Source organism: Polyergus mexicanus, unplaced genomic scaffold (assembly GCF_030449975.1).
Source record: "Polyergus mexicanus isolate NDT 795.1 unplaced genomic scaffold, iyPolMexi1.0 SCAF_4, whole genome shotgun sequence".
In the NCBI taxonomy this organism is placed as follows: domain Eukaryota; kingdom Metazoa; phylum Arthropoda; class Insecta; order Hymenoptera; family Formicidae; genus Polyergus; species Polyergus mexicanus.
The window spans coordinates 4,464,783-4,483,703 of record NW_027223324.1 but is presented as its reverse complement, the minus strand read 5'-3'; the positions used below and the strand labels follow the sequence as shown (position 1 = coordinate 4,483,703).

The 18,921-nt window shown below is 34.8% G+C and overlaps 1 protein-coding gene across 7 annotated transcripts in view; it reads right to left on the bottom strand.

Annotated features, from left to right (window-relative positions):
- Window positions 1-18,921, bottom strand: part of LOC138932848 (calmodulin) — a 44,128-nt gene that overhangs the window by 12,499 nt on the left and 12,708 nt on the right. For 3 of the 7 annotated variants that reach the window (XR_011446853.1, XR_011446854.1, XM_070295051.1), the window contains exons 1-3: window positions 15,343-15,367; window positions 8,119-9,277; window positions 4,517-4,558 (exon numbers count right to left, since the gene is read on the bottom strand). The exons of 1 other annotated variant lie outside the window; for it this stretch is intronic. Coding sequence is in view for 4 of the 6 variants with exons in the window: in XM_070295051.1 (XP_070151152.1) it covers window positions 4,517-4,558; window positions 8,119-8,205 (129 nt within the window). In the remaining 2 variants the exon portion in view is untranslated. 3 more of the 7 variants (XM_070295052.1, XM_070295053.1, XM_070295054.1) reach the window with 3 other exon arrangements.

Below are 18,921 nucleotides of genomic sequence, written 5' to 3'. Positions count from 1 at the left end.
AAGCAGTGGTATCAACGCAGAGTACTGATGTCATGTTAATAAGTTTCCAAAAGCAGTGGTATCAACGCAGAGTACTAAATGTCAAAAGCAGTGGTATCAACGCAGAGTACTAATTCGTGGAAACAGATTGCCCCACGGCAAAAAGTTTTTAAGTACTTATAAAACTATTCATCACCGAACTTGTTTCCATCGTTTTGATACCCCGCCCAATTAAATAAGATCTCGAGTACATACACTTGTATACACATCAGCGAGTGAATTTTGTAACATTGTTATAAACTTGAAAAATGACTTTCAAACTTTTTTTAAGCCACGGGATATAGCTAACAGCTTTCTTTTTCTTTTTTAAGAAAAGCAGTGAAGGATTGTATAAAGCGAATTCGCGTGCTACACGTTGTTGAACTTTATCTAGATTCTAGATCGTTGCCTTTTTAGGTAACGTGATATATGATATGTATACCATTTTTATTCTTTCGCGCGACAATGCGGCTGACTTTATCTCTCTCACTGTATCGTATTATCATTTTCTCGAAAAGAGTGACAACAACAATACCGCAGAGACGAGTATGTAAAATATACTTGTAATATCATGAGAGATACATAACTTATCTTGTCCATATCTCCCATAGCTGAATATATTTTTTAAGTTATTAATGTCCTTTGTGTGTGTGTGTGATATTTACCATTAAGGTATCTTTGAAAGAAGGAATGGGGATAATCTTTCCATGCATAAAAAATGCAGGATATGCATTCAAAATAAAATATATGTTTGCTATTGCAGAATATCGTTATGAAATGATCAAGCTATGAAATGATGATCGAACGTAATTGTATTGGCGCAAATAGATAAAAGAATGCATTAAATCATTTTTATTTAGTTATAAATAGATCACGAAAATTAACTCAATTTCTTGACGACCTAGTTTCATTCGTGACAATCTTGACGTGATCTTTTTTATACATTCACATGTACTGGTAAAGTTTAGTTACATGGGTAAAAAATCAAATTTACAACATTTCTTTTTTCTTTTTTCTTCTTAAAGAAAATAAATTCGTACACATCGCCAATAATTGACGCTCAACTCATGCCAATATTCAATAATTAATACTCAACTAAATGTTTTTGTACAAATCAATATAAAGACAATATTTGACGATTTTTACGACGAATTCAATTAAGCGTGAAAATGTTTAAAAATTTTAAATATATATTAAATTTTTCTTTCGATTAGTTTGATAAAACAGATGAGAAGATCTACGAATATTCACATGAATGATTCTATACACTCGGTCCAATCAAGTTTTTTGTCCGTTTAATTTTGTCACTTTTTGGCTTCATGATCTCATATACATGGTACTGCGTTATTTCCGTCTCGGCCATTTCACCCACTCAAGTTTTGCCCGGAGTGTTTGCGAGCGAGACCCGGAAACCTCTTTCAAAAGATCAATAATTGGAAATGATTGCGGCCGCCCTTGAAAGACTATGCTTTGCGAGACACTGAAGCATCATAAACTGAATAAAAACAACAACGACATTGTTGTTATACAAGAGCCAATCGCGTATAATTTCCATTTATCCTTTTATATACTCAATTATTAAACTCTTGAATATTCAGCGTATAATGTTTTTGCAATGTGTGCAACTATATTTTTTAATAAATTTTAAACAATAATTTTTGATGATAACAATAATAATAAACATTCATTTTTAATAATAAAAATCAGTTAAAATAAATTTCAACAAATAATTATTACGATAAAATAAAAAGGAATTTTATACCATGTTTTTACCCGTTTGAAGAGTCAATCGGAAAGAAATTACACTAAACCGTGAGTCTTTGAAATTTCACCGATGGCCCAGATTTTCTCGATCGAAAAAAGTCTCCTGCGTGACAAGATTTACGAGCGTAAATGGTGGTTTCGGACCAAGATGAATAATCGGATTACAAGTATCACAGAACGTGTACTCATTCTTCGCTTAATTTGTCGAGTGTAGAAACAATCGTATATTATACATACGTCTAGGAAGATCAATGTGCGTCCTTGAAGCATGTCATTGACTCCCCTCCCCCTCCCGTGCAAGGTCTAGAACCGGCTGATTAATAATTAAATAATATAGCCGCGCTTCAGCGTGGCCGACGAGGACATCGCGGTCAAAGACATCGATCTAGATCTCATTCTAGATCATATGTAACAAATTTGTCCGTAATATCTCGAGAATCATTTCGTGACAATCTCTCGTTTGTCGCCATTAATGGACGTATTAATTTTCGTTGGCAAATGATGCTAAGGGTGCGTCAGATTTATGCGTCAGTCACGAGACAGCGTACGCTTTTTAAATCCCTAATTGCAATCAAGATTTCTCGCGAGATACCTATCTCTATAATGAGACGGATCTGATTTCGAAGCCACATGTCTGATCCGTAAGGCTGAACATGATTACTTGCCGGATAATTTCGATTTACTCTCGTTGCGATAGCTACAAAGATTTTTGAAATTAAAAAGAAAAATAATTTAATAAAAAATTAATTTACGTAAAAAAAAGTTATTAAACGGTCACGATATTTTAAATAATTATTACAGCAGAGAATCTCTCATTAAATTTTACAGTATTAATACCGAAGTATTCTCCTTTATTCCGCACTCTTGTCATTTTGCTTTCATAAATGCACTTTAGTACAAGAGTAATTTATGTTGAAACTTGCAAAAAGCGAGAAACGATTTTCGCCACGTATTCATCCCTTCGAAAAACAATCCTTGACCTACGCTATTTACGAATTGCAAATGCAAGTACCCGCGCAAAACCTCGCGCTGTTGAATTTTAAGCTAATGTGAACCATTCGTGACAACAATAGATGTAATTAAGCGAATGATCGTTATTATTTCATAGTCGGTATTAGCGATTTAGCATCGTTCGTTATTTATTTTCGCGCATATTGTATGTTATTTTTCAAATGTAAAAGATAAATTTTTTTCGATCCTATAGAGAAAATATTAAAAATTTTTTTATAACAATATAAAATATATTAGATTCAGCGACAAAATATTTAAAGTAAGCACGAGTAAGACGGGATAAAAATCTTTTCAACATTATCTTCAGTATTCGACAGTATTCGATTAGTTCATTAACTGAAGACGGATGCAAAAACCATTGTTTTTGAAATATTATTTTTACGATCAATAGAAATAAGTCGATTTATAATTTTCCCTTTTCAAATATGTCGCCCTTTATTTACTTGAAAAATATCGTGTCAATTACGAACATTGCTTTATTTAGGTAACCGCGTTACGTAACTGCGTATATAAAAGAATGCTGCAATAATTACAGTCATGGCGTGTCAAGCGCGCGCAGTAAAACGTTAGCGCGAGATAAAAGTAAAGATTGAGATAAGAAGGGTGAATAATTAGAATGGTAAAGCACGAATGTATGTGAATATATATGCTTGAAAAAAAATGTCGCGGTTTTAACAAGGCCGAGTCGCATAAACGCGCTCATTAGCGGCTGGTTTCTCGGACACATTCGTGTCATCGCACGCCTTAACAAAGGCGGCATAAATTTTCCGACGAGCTTCCTTTCCCCTTTTTTTTCCCCCTCCCCGCGAGACATTTCTGGTATAATTGCAATAGTCTATTCCAACCTGGCACTTTCGCGCGTGATATACTTACTACACAATTCCGTTCTCTCTTCCTTTCTGCGGAAGCTTTGCGGAAAGAGAAAACAAGACGACAAGAAAGAATGCTACGTAAGAATACGAGGCATGCATTTCTACGAGGCGCGTATTTCGTAGTTTTGTTATCGGCAAAAGTTGCAGAAGGAAGTGTGCGTGCCATGCGGTTACTCTCTACTTTTATTCTCAACCGTTCAATTAATGACCAGTGTTGGGTCGCCGTCAAGCGATATAGTTAGCATGCATGCTATCAAGATTATGCTCCATTTGATTATGTCAGTCCAAGTAAACATTATCGGAAACACGCCACGAAGGATGACATGTGACAAGCGTCTCGTTCGTGGCACCTAAATCCGAGATTCGCGCGGAATGTACGCGAGCGATAGTAGAAGATAACCGTCGCGTATCGTTGTTATCGTCTGTTGCAACAAAAGTCGGCTTTGCGAAAGGGATTATTTAAGGTACTCTCTTCACATATCGCAGCCACGTCGGATTACGACATGCCGGAAAGGCATTTCGTTCGCGCGACATGTCTGCGAATAAATAACACGGACAAGAAAAAGGATTGGTACAATTTCTCGTTTCGACGTCGTAATCACCAATTATGGTTACCAAGAATAATCGACCAAAGATATTCTAGATGAAATAATTTACAAATTTACGCCCAACGTTTTAGCGAAATGCGCGTGCTCTATACTTCTACGTATATGTGTATGTATGGTATCTATGTTTCTAAAAAAAATGAGCGAACGAATCATAAATAATTCACTAGATATCTAGCTAAATAGCTAGTAAACTAATCTCTCAACTCTATATATATAGATCTGAATTATTATCTTGGTATGTACCTGGCTCAGGCTTCTAAAGCTACTTGTACTGGCGCTGCGAGCCTGCAAACACAAGTACAGTATAGGTCACCAATTACCACGCCACTGTAGTTGGGGGAGAAAGAATATAGATAAAGATATCGTATATAAAAGAACACACCGAGACGATACTATAGACACGGTGTGTTGGTTTGACGATGCGCAAGTGCGATTCATAAGAAGGAACACAAGTGATAATGCATTTCGCAAATGTCAGAATATAAAAGTTACGCTTGATATGCGACGCGTGGGGTGCAAAGAAATTCTCATATACGTTAGTATGGCAAAAAGATCTATTTCAAACTAGAAGAGAATGATAAAGTTCAAACTGATCTGCAACTGATACCGGCGAACTTCTTTGACACATTTTATTCCATTGTGTTTGACATTAAAATTGTCAAACACAATGGAATAAAATATTAAGGGGGAAAAAAAAAAGGGATTTTAAGAAATTATGTCAGTAAAAATAACGCTCCATAAACTGTTTCTAAAACCCGTTATAACAAAACAAAATTAATGGAAATTTGGACGTGTTTAAAAACTTTTTACATTTAACGGAAAAAAGCATTTATCGATTTTTATCTACGATTAATTCACATATTAATTCAAACATGTAGCGCATTAAAAGTGTCGCGCATTGAGAGCATAGTGTGATTACTTGTTTTACATAAACAACGATGTTTACCAAGAGACCTCGATTTAATGTCATGTTAAGTCGAGGCACCGATTTGTCAAATTGTCAAACGCATCACATGTAATAGTATTTCATCAGACTATCTCTCCTTTCCCATATGGCTTGTTATTTAGCTCGCCTGATTTCGCAAATATATTTAACCCAAATATGTATATTAAATCTCTGTTTTTAAATCACATAAAAAAATATCGCTAATAATAAAAACATGAATAAAAATTTTATAATCTAAGAATTTTATTCATCAATATTTCCTTTGATGCAACGTATAGGACAATAATTATCCGCGATCTTATAATTCGTTTCGAAATGAAACAACCATTCAAATATTACTTGTACAATTTAAAGTTAATGTATATATGTTGTCCGCACAAGTATGTAATTACATCGCGTAAAGATTTCTCGTGCCAACTGTCATCGGATAGAGTTCCTTTTAATTTAAAGTAACGTTCGACTTAATTGACGAGATTAGACGTTCTCTCTCTCTCTCTCTCTCTCTCTCGCAATCTCTATCTATCTATCTATAAGGGGAAAAGAACGACCGTGAAATCGGGAAGCTGTCACGTCGGCGAGTCGTGACGGGTTTACCGAGCAAAGCGCGACGCATCGATCGAACCTTATTTTTGTTGTTTCGGCGGAAACTGTTTCCTTTCTGACACACCCGGCCTGGCCGGGTTTACGTCACGTGTTAAATCAGAATCGATTACTACTTGTTAACGCGGGACCTACTTTACGTTCGCTTCACAACGGTGTTATTTTGTCACGGTCTTAAACGAGGGAAAACTCGACTCGAATGCTTACCGCATTCATTTAACGACCCCTCAGTTCTCGTCAATCAATTTTATTTGATAGAATTCATGAATTGCAGAAGCAAGAGAGAATTTTGTTTAAACTGAAATAACTGCTAAGTTCAATGTTTACGTTAACTCGCGGTAATCAGATTGTTTTCTATTTACGAATTAATTATGATTTTTTCATAACATCGAAATCATATAAGAGCTCATCGTAATTGAAATTAATATATATTTATTTTTACAATTGAACGAGATAAATTTAAAATGTAATCAGGAATTATTTTTCAGATACTCATTTATATATTATAGCAAATTGAAAATAAAAAGAGGGCGAAAAAAAAAAGAAATATAAAAATATTTATCAAAATGGCAATAACATATAGATTGGATATGTTGAGAAATAAAATATTAAATCCGGAAAATATTCTCGACAATAATGTGCGGATACATGAAATATAATTGGAACGTGAGCGAGTACGTATCGAAAAAACGTCTCAAATATTGGCACAACAAGTTATGCAATTTTGATGAACTTTTGAAATAACATGAGTTCGTGTATATATGTGTATGTGAAACTTCAGTCGATATCGTTGTATTATCGGTCGTTTGAAAACTTCTCCTTTATTGTCGCGCACGTGTTATTAATTATGCGTATTACGTGCAAAATATGGGTCACGTATATTTATATATATTTAATTTTTTTCTCAATCAATCAACGTGTAATAAAGTTTGGATATGGAGAGCGCAATGTTATCGATATATATATTGTATATATCTTGTGTAAAGACAAAGAATCGGAGCACGTTTTATTTTCTATTTTTCGGTTTCCCCTATCGAAATTTTCCAATGATATCGATCGTTATCAACTTATTAAAATTATAGTCTACAAATATCTGTTATTTGCAATTGCGTTTACCGTTGCTTTATAGAATTCGTTGTGACATTAAAATATTTTAACTAGTTTTTTTTTTCTTGCATTCTTAATAATATTTTTTTGTTATAAATAAAAATTTCCTCAAATTCTTGCAAAGAACGATCGCTTATTGTAATTGCGTACCTTAAAGTATTTCATATAACTTTCGGCTTCTTTAAGAGTTTAATCTATTACTAATTGAATTGTAAATAATATATGCGTGTAAAGTAATTCTTATTCATTTCAAATAATATCATTTTTTTAATAATAATGTATTTTAAAAAATGATATTAAGCGTTATACGTCCTCTATCTTTCCCGATCATAATTTGTAGCAATTAAAAATTTTTTTCACTTTACATATGAGAAATCGCGGAATAATCCCTTTTTACGCACGGTGGCTTAACGTACATATTATTAAAACTGCATGCAATTTTTCCAAGCGATTAAAGATTGCATTTATCATATTCATTGTATCGTATAGTACGGTGGCCTTTAATCAGAAAATATGTGCGCGACACATTCTCGATTAATCCAACGCGTGTTATTCCGTCGTATAAGAAGTCCCGTTTAAACGTTTAATAAAGTACGTCTGCGATAAGTTTCACTGTCTATATCTCATGCCTATCGTTCCGCGAAATTAATTGCCCTATAAAAACGAGCCGCGACTCGTTTACTTTACGGTCTCGCGTGATCCGCGTGCGATATCAACCACCCAGCTGGCGTTATTATGCATTCGCTGACGTTGTTTCTCCTCACGTATACCGTTTCAAGGGGAGCTGTCATCGTAACTCGAGCATATAATTCCAGCTTAACAACACTCGCGATAGAGATGCTCGTGTTAATATTATTTCAATTTGAGCGCTTGCCAATGATATCGTTTGCGCTCTCCCCATTTTTCTCTCTTTCCATAAATAATGCAAGTTATTTATATTTTCTTTAAAATAAAAATAATAACTTTTTTAAGGGGCGATAAAAAATTTCTAAATTAAGAATCAGATTGACATATCAATTTTGAATCGATTTTCGATATCTAGGTGATAAGAATGATTTAAAATTCGATTAAAATTTCCCTCGGCGCGTAAATCGCAAAATCGTGATAAATTCAGATCGCGATCGGAGGAGCGCGCGACACGTGAACGATGACAGAATTCATTTTGACGTTCATAATCTTGTGCGATTTTTACCTTGCTCCGGTTTCGCGGTGCGAAGTCTTCCTTGCTGGCTTTCCTGCGCTTGTCCTTGAGGATCATCCTCGCCGCGGCGAACGCCATCTTGTCGTCGATGTACTCTTTTCGACGCGATCCTCGTGTGAAATAAGTGAACAACTCGTCGAACGGTTTAACAATTAACGAGCTCTTTCGAACACGGTATAACAAGAATCACTGAACCATGTGTAACACGAGATAACAATGTTCACTTTATTGCTGCTATTGCTTGTCGATCGACACGCCCGTGCGAGTGAGCTTATTTATAATTACGTATACGTATCGCGATATTTACAAATGTTTGCCTCGTATGTATATATTTGTATATTTCTATATATATATATATGGGTGATAATTTATATACGCGGAGACTATCAACTTGCTATATATGTCGCGATTGCACTATTCGTTCTATCGCGACCCTTATCATTATCGTTTAACTAACCGCCTATCGTATCGTCATCGTCGTCGTTATCCTCGTTCTCGTTCTCGTAGCCGTCTCGTTGTCTATTCCCGATTCGATCTATTCCCTTTAACGTTATCCTTTGTCTTTCTCTCTATTCTCTGTCAATTTCAATTTCCGGTGTCTCTCGTCGAAACGAAGAAATTGTTTTGAAGATCGATCGAAGAGGATGCGCGTCGTTGAACACTGTCGTTTACGTTTTTTTTTCTTTTTTTTTTCTTAAACGTTTAGATACGAGCACAGCCAATAATCGCGATACATTGTCACGAAAGTTGACGAATCCGACGATGGATTGCTCACTTCATCGCGACGACGACCGCCCGACCGGTATCCGTACCGGAAACGGATCGACGAGGATGCCGGGGCGTCGGCGTCGTCACGTTCCTGCCGGCGACGTTTCTTTTCGGATTTGCTGCTCGTTGGCGAGATCTCGCGAAAGCTCGTCGGGAACATTTGCCCCGCCGTGACGTAGTGTGATTACGCGCCCCTTTATTATATATATACACGCGCACATACACACACACACACACAGTGCCGTTGCCGTACACACGGCTCTCGCGAGTTTGCACAGGATGGTTGCCAAGGTGCCTTTATCAACCCTCGCCGGCGATTAGCGCTCGCGAGCGACGATATTTCTCTGCCTCGAATTAGGCTATTCTAATTACGACCATCGATCTAGAAAGAAAGAGAAAAAGGAGAATGGTGTCTCATGGCCTCGTTTTCGCCAAGATTTATATTCTATACATTTATCGCGAGACTCGCATGATCTATCGCGTTACCGGCAGCTCGTTTCCCGTAGAAGAGTCGACCAAAAGTCGATAAGTCAATGAGAGCGGAAGGAGTATTTAAAGGGTATTGTATTTTTAGTACGAGACTAGGATAGAGGTAATCTTCGATGATTGATCTTTCTACGTAATCTTTCGTGCTTCCTTGTTAAGACATTGGAAAATTGGAGAGTTTCGAAATGGATACAGCACTAAAAATTTGCAAAAATTGAGCGGAGATGAAAGAAAGTAAAATATGAAAAATAAAATTTGTTTCAACCTCTTGACGCATCGCGTCGATAGACAAGATTGTATCTCTTTCCAAAGGATATTAAAATATTCCGTTTACGCGCATTGCCAACATTTTAACGCATATATCACGAAATTTCGCATTCGTACAATACAATTGCAAAATGATTATTCCGCTAGAAGCTTTGTTGGAGTTTGCCGATATAGATCGGTAAATAGAGAAAGAGCGACACGTTTCTCTGTTCGTCTAAAAGAGAGAAAATCTTGAAGGTCCACGTGCGCTTCGTACAATTTTTTAATTATTTTAATGTATCCTTTAATTATTTTATCCAGACGCCTCACACGATATCATGACCGTTTCCGTCGCTTGATCGTTGATTAGATCGGTTGCATCTCGATAAACTAGTTCAGTCACGATTTGAAAAAAACTGGGAAACTTGGAAAGTTTTTTTTTTTTTTTTTTTTTTTTTTTTTTTTTTTTTTTTTTTTAATGAAAGAAGGATGCGCGATATTTCCTTGAAAACAATTTACAGAATAACAGAAAAACATGACAAAACATAAATCTCTTAAATACTCCCTGTTTCTCGACTATTAAATGCTGGGAAAAAAAAAAAAAAAAAAAAAAAAATTCTTTCGAACTTGATTTCGCTTGATTAATTTACTCATTAAAAATTCAATTTATCTATATGCATTCTTTCCTCATTTACATGCATTGGTTTTTATCTCTCTCTTTTTCTCTCACGGGAGTTCTTGAAATTTAAAAACTCTTCTCCCCTGGGATTTTCTTCGATATGTACAGAATAATTAGCGACAGTAGAAAGCGGGATATATTTCTTAATAATATTTTATTATTTATTGTTTTATATTTCAAATTTTTACTAATAAAACTTAGTGGAAAGCAAGACCTTGCGCAAGATATCAATGAAACGAAATTATTGTAACGAAACAAAGTTAAATTAAAAATTAAATTTAAAAGAGGATGCTTGTTATAACAAGGTTTTGCAGTTTAAAGCTAGCGAAACAGGAGATGATGGATGGATATGTCGAGATAAAATTCAGAGAAACCGAGAGCAGAGTAACAAGCTGAAATTATCCGCGTTCTGATGCATGCGGATTCGTGATGGAAAACGGAACTTCGAACATAATTCAATTCCGCAAATTTCCATGATACACGCGTATACGTATATAAATTTTCCTAAATGGTATTCTGGCTATTATATGATGAAGAAAAGAAAAAAAAATATTCTATCAAGCGATTCTAAAAAGATCTCACCGAGAACGTAACACGATACAAGAATACCGATACTAAACGTAGATGAACGGGGAATCGTTTTATACGTCTTCCCCTATTGCGAGAGAGAGAGAGAGAGAGAGAGAGAGAGAGAGAGAGAGAGAGAGCTCTATTGTGACTCTTCCAAATCGAAAACGTTCAATTTCTCGTGCTCTTCCACTCATCTTCGGTACTCTCGCGGGAGAACTTGGCGTATACGAGTAGTATTGATCATTCCCAGGCTGCAGCCCCCTTCTTCCCAGTTCACCCTCCCCCTAACCTCCCACAACGTCCTCCGACCATCATTCCGCGTCCTCCGACCTCCGATCTCTGACCTCCGACCTCTGTATCTAAACCTAATCCTCCTACAGGCTGCATCTATCCTTGCTCCAGAGCATTAGGCATCGCGATATTTTGATGCATATTTTTCGGCGAGTATCTGTATCTTTCTATGTGGTGAAAATTTTATACATACGTATACATACATATATAAAATTTTTTTTTAAATATTAAACTTAAAAGAAATCAAAACCGATTTATATAATATATATAATAAATAATGTAATCTTTTTGTCATTTCTTAATGAATCAATTGCGTAATTACTCATTCAATAAAAGCCGATAACAGCTGTTATAAGCATTATCTATTTTATAAATAAAAGAAATTGACAATACATTGCCAAAATATTTATCAATAATATAGCCTCATCGCAAATAAACTTCTTTCTCAATGGACAGACAGATAGCACACGCATACATGCCGAAAATTTACTACATGTTAAATTTACACCTGTTGCTGCTAATAAGCTATCTTGACATTTGTTGTTAGACGTGCATCCGGCGCTTTCTGATTGTAATTCAACACCATGATTAGAAACGCGACGTGCCGCCTTTCACGCGATGATCGAATGTACGGGAATGAAGATTCGCGTAAAATGTACGAAAATACGTGCATGTATGTGTATAACGCACACGAATGCGCGCGCACAATTATCCAGGTTCACGTCCTACTTACAATATCGAACTGCACGAGAGTTGGCCGCAAAACGTTTCTGCCATTGACCGTTCACAATTGCGCTTACAATTATAATGTAATTACACTATAATATTATTATCAAAATATTCTTTTATTCCAAATTTAAATTTTGAAAGCGCGTAAACTAATTAAATTTGTTAAATTTTATTATGTCACGATGCAAATAAGTAGAAATAACGGGTACGTGTAATATATGCGTAAGTGATATATTAATCCGATAGAGAGAATAATTTGAAAAATTGCACAAAATTAATGTAATTCAGAAATCAAGTTAAAAGTAAAATAAAGTGATATTTTTAATATCGGTCGTTATTTAAATGGAAATATTCATTGATGAATAGGTATTGAGTTTTGTTAAATTCGAAATATTATTTTCGTATATCGTTTAACAAGAATTCCAAGTATTTTCAAGTAAATCTACGATATCTCTCTTTCCACACAGCTTGTGTAAAACACTGATAAGTTTTTCACAAATATACGCGAGTAATTGCGAGATCGATCGAATATCGAATGAAATTACGGCCTTTAAACCTGCGATGCAGAAAGCAGGATTCTACCATTTATCGTTTCAGTTAGTTTCCAGAAAACGTAGAAATTCTATGCTTTTATTTGCCCTTTGTGAAACGATATCTGTCAACGCGCGGCTTTTTTCCCCGGTCATTATTTCGCCATTTATTCGCGCGGCGGATGAAAAACGGTGGATATGTAAAATTTATCGTTCACTTCATACCAACGTCGAGTGTTACAACGTTGATTCATTGAATTGAAACAATATTCGTATTATCACGTTCACGTCGAATTACTCCCGCGGTAGCAGTGCTCAAAGTGATATTATTATCGGCAAGCAAAAAATGATATATCGATTAAAAAACGAAAGAGAACAATGGGATTTCAACGGCATCGATGAATCGCAAAAAATATAAAAGAATGGCACAAACAAAATATGATATATCAGTTATCGAGACGCGCAAATAAAAAATGGTATATTCTGTTAAAAAACAAAAGAGAATAATAAAATCTCAACGAGATCAATATATTACAAAAAAATGAAAAAAGCGTGTTCTCGATCACTTATAAAGTGTTCGTCGACATCAAACAGAATTTTTGTTCAATAACTCTCAATTATAAAGTACAATAATTTTTGAATAAACAATCAAAGAAAAACAAAAAAAAAAAAAATATTTTGAATTGTAAGGACAAAAGTATGATACCATATATGTAGCTAATCAAAAATTATCATCAAAATATTTGATCGCAATATAAAATTGAAAATTATTATGTATAATGAAAATTATTATATAATTATTTATATACAATCCCTTAATTTTTTTTTTATTAATAATAAAATTCTCATTATTTCAATTTTATCGAAATTTTACACGATACTTTGAAAGATTTAATTAATCTCGTATCAAAGAATCTGTTTTTTTTGTTTGTTTGCCGAATAACTTGATAATTATAATAACACATGATTATTGTGGAATCTCTCCTTATTTCCCCATTTATCTCTAAAATTTTCCCGCGAAATACAGTTGCGTATAATTTAAGCAATTACCGTTGCCGCATACGCGACATATATGCAATGTAATTCCGTTGAACGCTCTTTATCGACATGAAAATTTAAAAGCCGCTTTGAAAGTCTCATATTTCGCGTTAGCCCTAGATATTTTTATGATTTTTATGTTTATACTTTACGCGATGATGTTTGCGAATATTTGCAATATAATATAGCAGGTTCCAATTATGATAATGTAAACACTTTTCATTTTCGTGATATTAATATCTATAAAATTTATGCCGGAAAACGTTCCAATTTATTAATTTCACTCTTGCTCTTAAACGAATGAAAAAGCTCAAATCAGAGCTTTTACTTGTTAAATCCTTCAAAGCTCACTTTGAAAAAAATCTCGTTATACTGGCAATATTTTTAAGACGAATGCAAAGCGTGAAACACACAAATTTTAATAATATTAAAATATACTTTTTTTTTTTCCCCCAATAGAAATTATATGACCTTGCATAAGAAACAATTTGACGTATATCATATGCCATATCTTCTTATCGATTATCTTATATTCAGAATAAAATGATTGACCTATCATTATAATCGTTTATTAAGAGAATTAAAAAGTATAATTATATACATATATAATTTGTACGATAAAATTATGATTTATTAAAAATCTGAACGACGTACAAGCCGTTTAATGCGATTGATAGAAATAATATAATACGAAAAAAATTCTGATTAAAAAATTGCATTTCTTATACATTTGTATGTTCGATACATATATCTTTTTTTTTCATTTTTAATTTAATATTTTCATTCTACTAAAACTATGTTTCTCTCTTAAAAATTGAAAATTTAGCTGTACGTGCACGTTGCAGGAGAATCGGATTTCTGTCGTAAAAGTCCCATATGAAAACATTAAAGTAAACTCGTTTATATTTTATGAGTCGGCCACTATTCCACGTTGCATCGTACAAATGCAAATTCTGCGGGTGTGTCTTGTGTTCATGCATGGCAAATCGCAACGGCATTATATTTTAAATATCGTACTTAATACGAGCAATAACATCGGCTATAATGAGTATCCTAAAGGCTTTTTCACTCGCGAAATATTTCTATCGCGAAAATTACACATGTTATCAAAAAACACTAATATAATCCGCTAAAATAAATATGCAAGATTATGTATTTGTATTTTGCTAGATTCTGCTAAAAATATTAGACATAATTAGTGTGTATAATTTCAGAATACATTTAATATTCTAGCTACTTGATTTTCAACAATCAAGATTAATTCTTTATGTCAAGACAACCGAAAAGGAAAATTGCCAGTATAGTATTCAGAAATCATCGATAGAAAGAACGGTGGAATAGCAAAGTATGTATGAAAAAGTTGTCGCTCGAAAATTATCTATACGTTATCTTAAACATCCATTCCCAGGAACAATCTGAGCGATAAGATGCACAGTAGCGCAAGCATATTAAAGGAGAAAGAGCATCGAATGTGTCAGGACATAGACAGAGGAAAGAAGGCTCCTCGCGAGACAACTCACTGACCATTCGACGAAAATATCGCAATGATCGGCTCGTCCGGCGGAAACGAGCTATATCGACTATACAATAAAAAGCACTCGCGATGCTTCGTGAATCGTCCTCTCGTTTGAGACCAACAGGATCGGCGGCCGATGTAACTTGTGCATAGCGGTACCCGCCATTTTTAAGGAAATCACAGAAACCGCCGGTGAAATTTTTCGCGTCGCGGAAAGCGAGGGTTCTTTCGAACGTCAAATAATTAATCGTCTCCCGTCTCGAGGCGAGTCGAGAGATGAGCGATCGCGGCGAGTCATTTTCACGGGACCGATGATGGAGAGAGACCAGGCCGAATTACCGTGCGATTCTGCCAACACTTACGTGCTCGTTGCTGGGCAGATGGCCTGTGACTGACACCCTCGATCCGCCACGCGCCCTCGCGCAGCCGATGCTGCGAATTCCAGGCGGTCGCTCACGCGCAGGTCCACGCACCCGCACCCGCACCCGCACCCTCGCCCCGTACACCCCTCGCCCACGAGCGCGCGATGATCCTTTCCTCCCTTCCTCTTTCGCTATTTCCTTCGGCATATTCTTTCATTTCGATGCTCGACGAAGGGAGGAATCCCGCATTTTTATCCCCTGCTTAAACTTTTCCTCGCGGTCCCCAAGCTTTGCGCATTAAAGTCCAGTTTTCTAATTTCTCGGTGCTACACTTAGTATCTACGTGCGTGTGCAAAATAGTAATATAAATATTAAGATGAAAATATTAATAACACTTTAATTATACAACGAAAATATATTTTAAATTACACGTATATTGGAATGTGGAAAGATTTCTGTTCTTAAATTTTTTTTTTTCGCGTGAAACCCCGTAAAAATATTGTAAAATAAAATCATTATATGATTGGATACATTTTTATATAAGGCTTTTCTTTTAATTTCCTTCTGAAAGTAAGAGAAATTATTTATATTATTATTATTTTTTTATATTCAATATAATTAAATATACCCTTTTTCGAACTTTGATTTTATTCTCGAGATCCGTTCTCGATGTATTTTAATAATAAGAGAAGACATTCCTCCTGATATTTGAATATTTATTTATTATTAGTTTTTTTATTTTCCCTTCTTTCTTTTTTACAATTTCTCATATATTTGAAGATTTTTTCTAATTTCTATTGTATATGGAATCACAATGGAAATCCTTTTATCATAATCGTCCTTTCGCGATCATTTTTCCATCTCTGCTCTTCTGAACTATATTCTTTTTATGCAAATAATCTTTTATCTTTTATTTATACAGAAATTCGAACAAACAGATATGCCTAGATATAAAACTCTGTTCAACAAAAATTTTATCTTCTAGTGCAATAATGGGTCGCGCAAATAATAAACAGACACAAGAACAATAGCTATGATGAACGCGAGAAGGAAACGATTGTTCAACAAAAATTCAAAACACCGAACAAAGCACGAGGCGCTTTATATCGAGGCAAAGCAAGGTAAAGTTCCGAGGAGTTGCTCTCTACGAGCTTTTGTGAATCTTCCATTGTTAAATATCGACAGGTGTCAAACGAGCTATCGCGGTACGCGTTACGTAAATTACTTGCGCGAGTCCCTTTGCTTTTCTACATTGTTCTCAACGATAGTTTCGTCCTATTCCTATCGGGGGAGACTTGATTCTTGCAGAATCCATTTCGCAACGCGAATGGATGGTGTCACCGCGATCGTAGTAGCCTCGAAACTCGACGATTGAGAAAATTCATGCTGCGTGACAGAAGAGAGGTATCGCGCTCTTGACATTTCGCTTTGCATGGTTGCCTGGTCTCATTTTGCCCGTTATCGAGTTTTTCCCCTGCTCATTTCCCGCTTTGTAAAAAGCGTTGAAAGACTATAAAGAGACGCCCCGACTACTGAAATGCCGGTGTCTGTATCAAGTGGCTCTTTTAGTCGCAGTTACCGCGGTATCCATTAATTATCGGTTTAGCGTAAAAAAAAAAAAAAAAAAATAATAATAATAATATAATAAATTTAATATTATTTGAATTATAGCGCGACTGCTAAAAGATTGAAAACTTTGATTCGTGTTTTTTTTTTTTAATTTCGTTTTTAACAAGTTTCCTTTCAATCTTCAATTTTTATATGTTCTCGGCAAATTCACGACATTTAAATATATTTATCGTACTAACTGCGGCATTTAAATATAATACATTTATTATCCATCCTATTGTTGATCTTATCGATACAATTATCTTTTTCCTAAATAATATTTAATAAATAATATAATTTAAGGATTTATTTAAAAAATTATGATAATTAAATTTACATTTATATAATTTATTCATAACATTTTAATTAATCACGTCAATTTGGAGAAGAAAAATATAAAAAATTTATACTTTCAAACAATTTTATTTTTTAACGATAATATAAGAGAGAATATATTATGTATGTGTTTGTTGCAATTAACAGATTGTATATAATAACCCCATTTTTATCGCAAATTAAAATTGTAATTTATCGAAAAATCTGTGTATGATAAAAGATAGTTTGATCATTCTATTCCTATAGTAAAGTAGTATAGCATTGTTTTAGACGGACGATGCAAGCTTGATTTCATATATAGGTAGTTCACTATTTACTTGCTCGATTTTATATATATGATCAATATCTTAATCGCATTCGGATTCGTTCTAAATATTGTGTTAATAATAACGACTAGTGCGCGGATGATAAGGACGATAACGATGATAACGATAAAAATAATGATCACGATGATAATAACAATAAGATTAATAGTGATGCAATATCAAATAAAATGCGATATTATATTCATAAAAAAGTATTTTAACATCATTATCAAATAATTATCACTCGTGTACCTATCAATAAATCGATGTAATTAGCAGGTAAAAATATTACGCGATCCCGTCAAATATCATTGGTCGAATATCGAGGTCGCAATATGTAATTTTAATGAAATGTCATTACCGATAAGTCATCGATACGTTCCGACAATATGCATAATATATTTATAATCGTATCGCGGGATCGGCGTGAGCTTATAGAGAGAATGAAATTGTCGTGTACCCACCTGGTGTGGTGCTTAATAAGAAACAGTGAAAAGGATCGCGCGAGACAATCAACAACGTTCTTCCAAAGAGCGATTTCAGGTATACAGATAGACAAGCATAGACGGACAGATCTAAATATGTACAATATATGAACGCACGTGTGCTTCTGTGCGCGAGTAGTAGGACCGTAACACGGTACCGACATATATACCGGGTGACACGAGCGCGTCGGTAAATCGTTCACAACCCCCCCCCCCCCACCCCTCCAACCAGAACGGATTGCGTTCGCGAATATACCGGCTGGCGCGTGAAAGCTCGAGAAGATTTTCCGATAGAGAGCAACGGTACAGTATCACGTATGAAATTGGAAAGCTTTCAAGGATGAAAAAGCCAGGACTTATCGACGGTATGCGAAAGTTTTACGATATGCAACGCACTTACCTGCAAGAGAAAGAAAGGACCGCGCGTTAGAGATCGGAGATTTTTTTTTTTTTTCCACGACACTATCGATGTACCGATTGAAATAGTCAATGTTTTTTTTTCTTTTTTCTTTTTTTCAAACGATATTCGATTAATAGTAACATGTTAAATTAATTAATATAATTCGTTTTCGATAGCGATAGTATCACATTTTACGACGCGCGCGCTTTTTGTCCGCACACGCGTCAGTTTATAATTTATATTGTAGTTTAAAAACGCATTATTTTTTTTTTTTATTTCGCGTCTTCTTCAAAACTATTCGCGTGAATCATTAATTTTGCCAATATAAAATGTTCGATTATTGCTATCGTATATGTAAGAAGCGTTAAAGATATACGCTGCCGCATCGTAGAATGATCAATATTAAAATCGCGCTAATTAGATTGTATTAATTATTGATTGATTA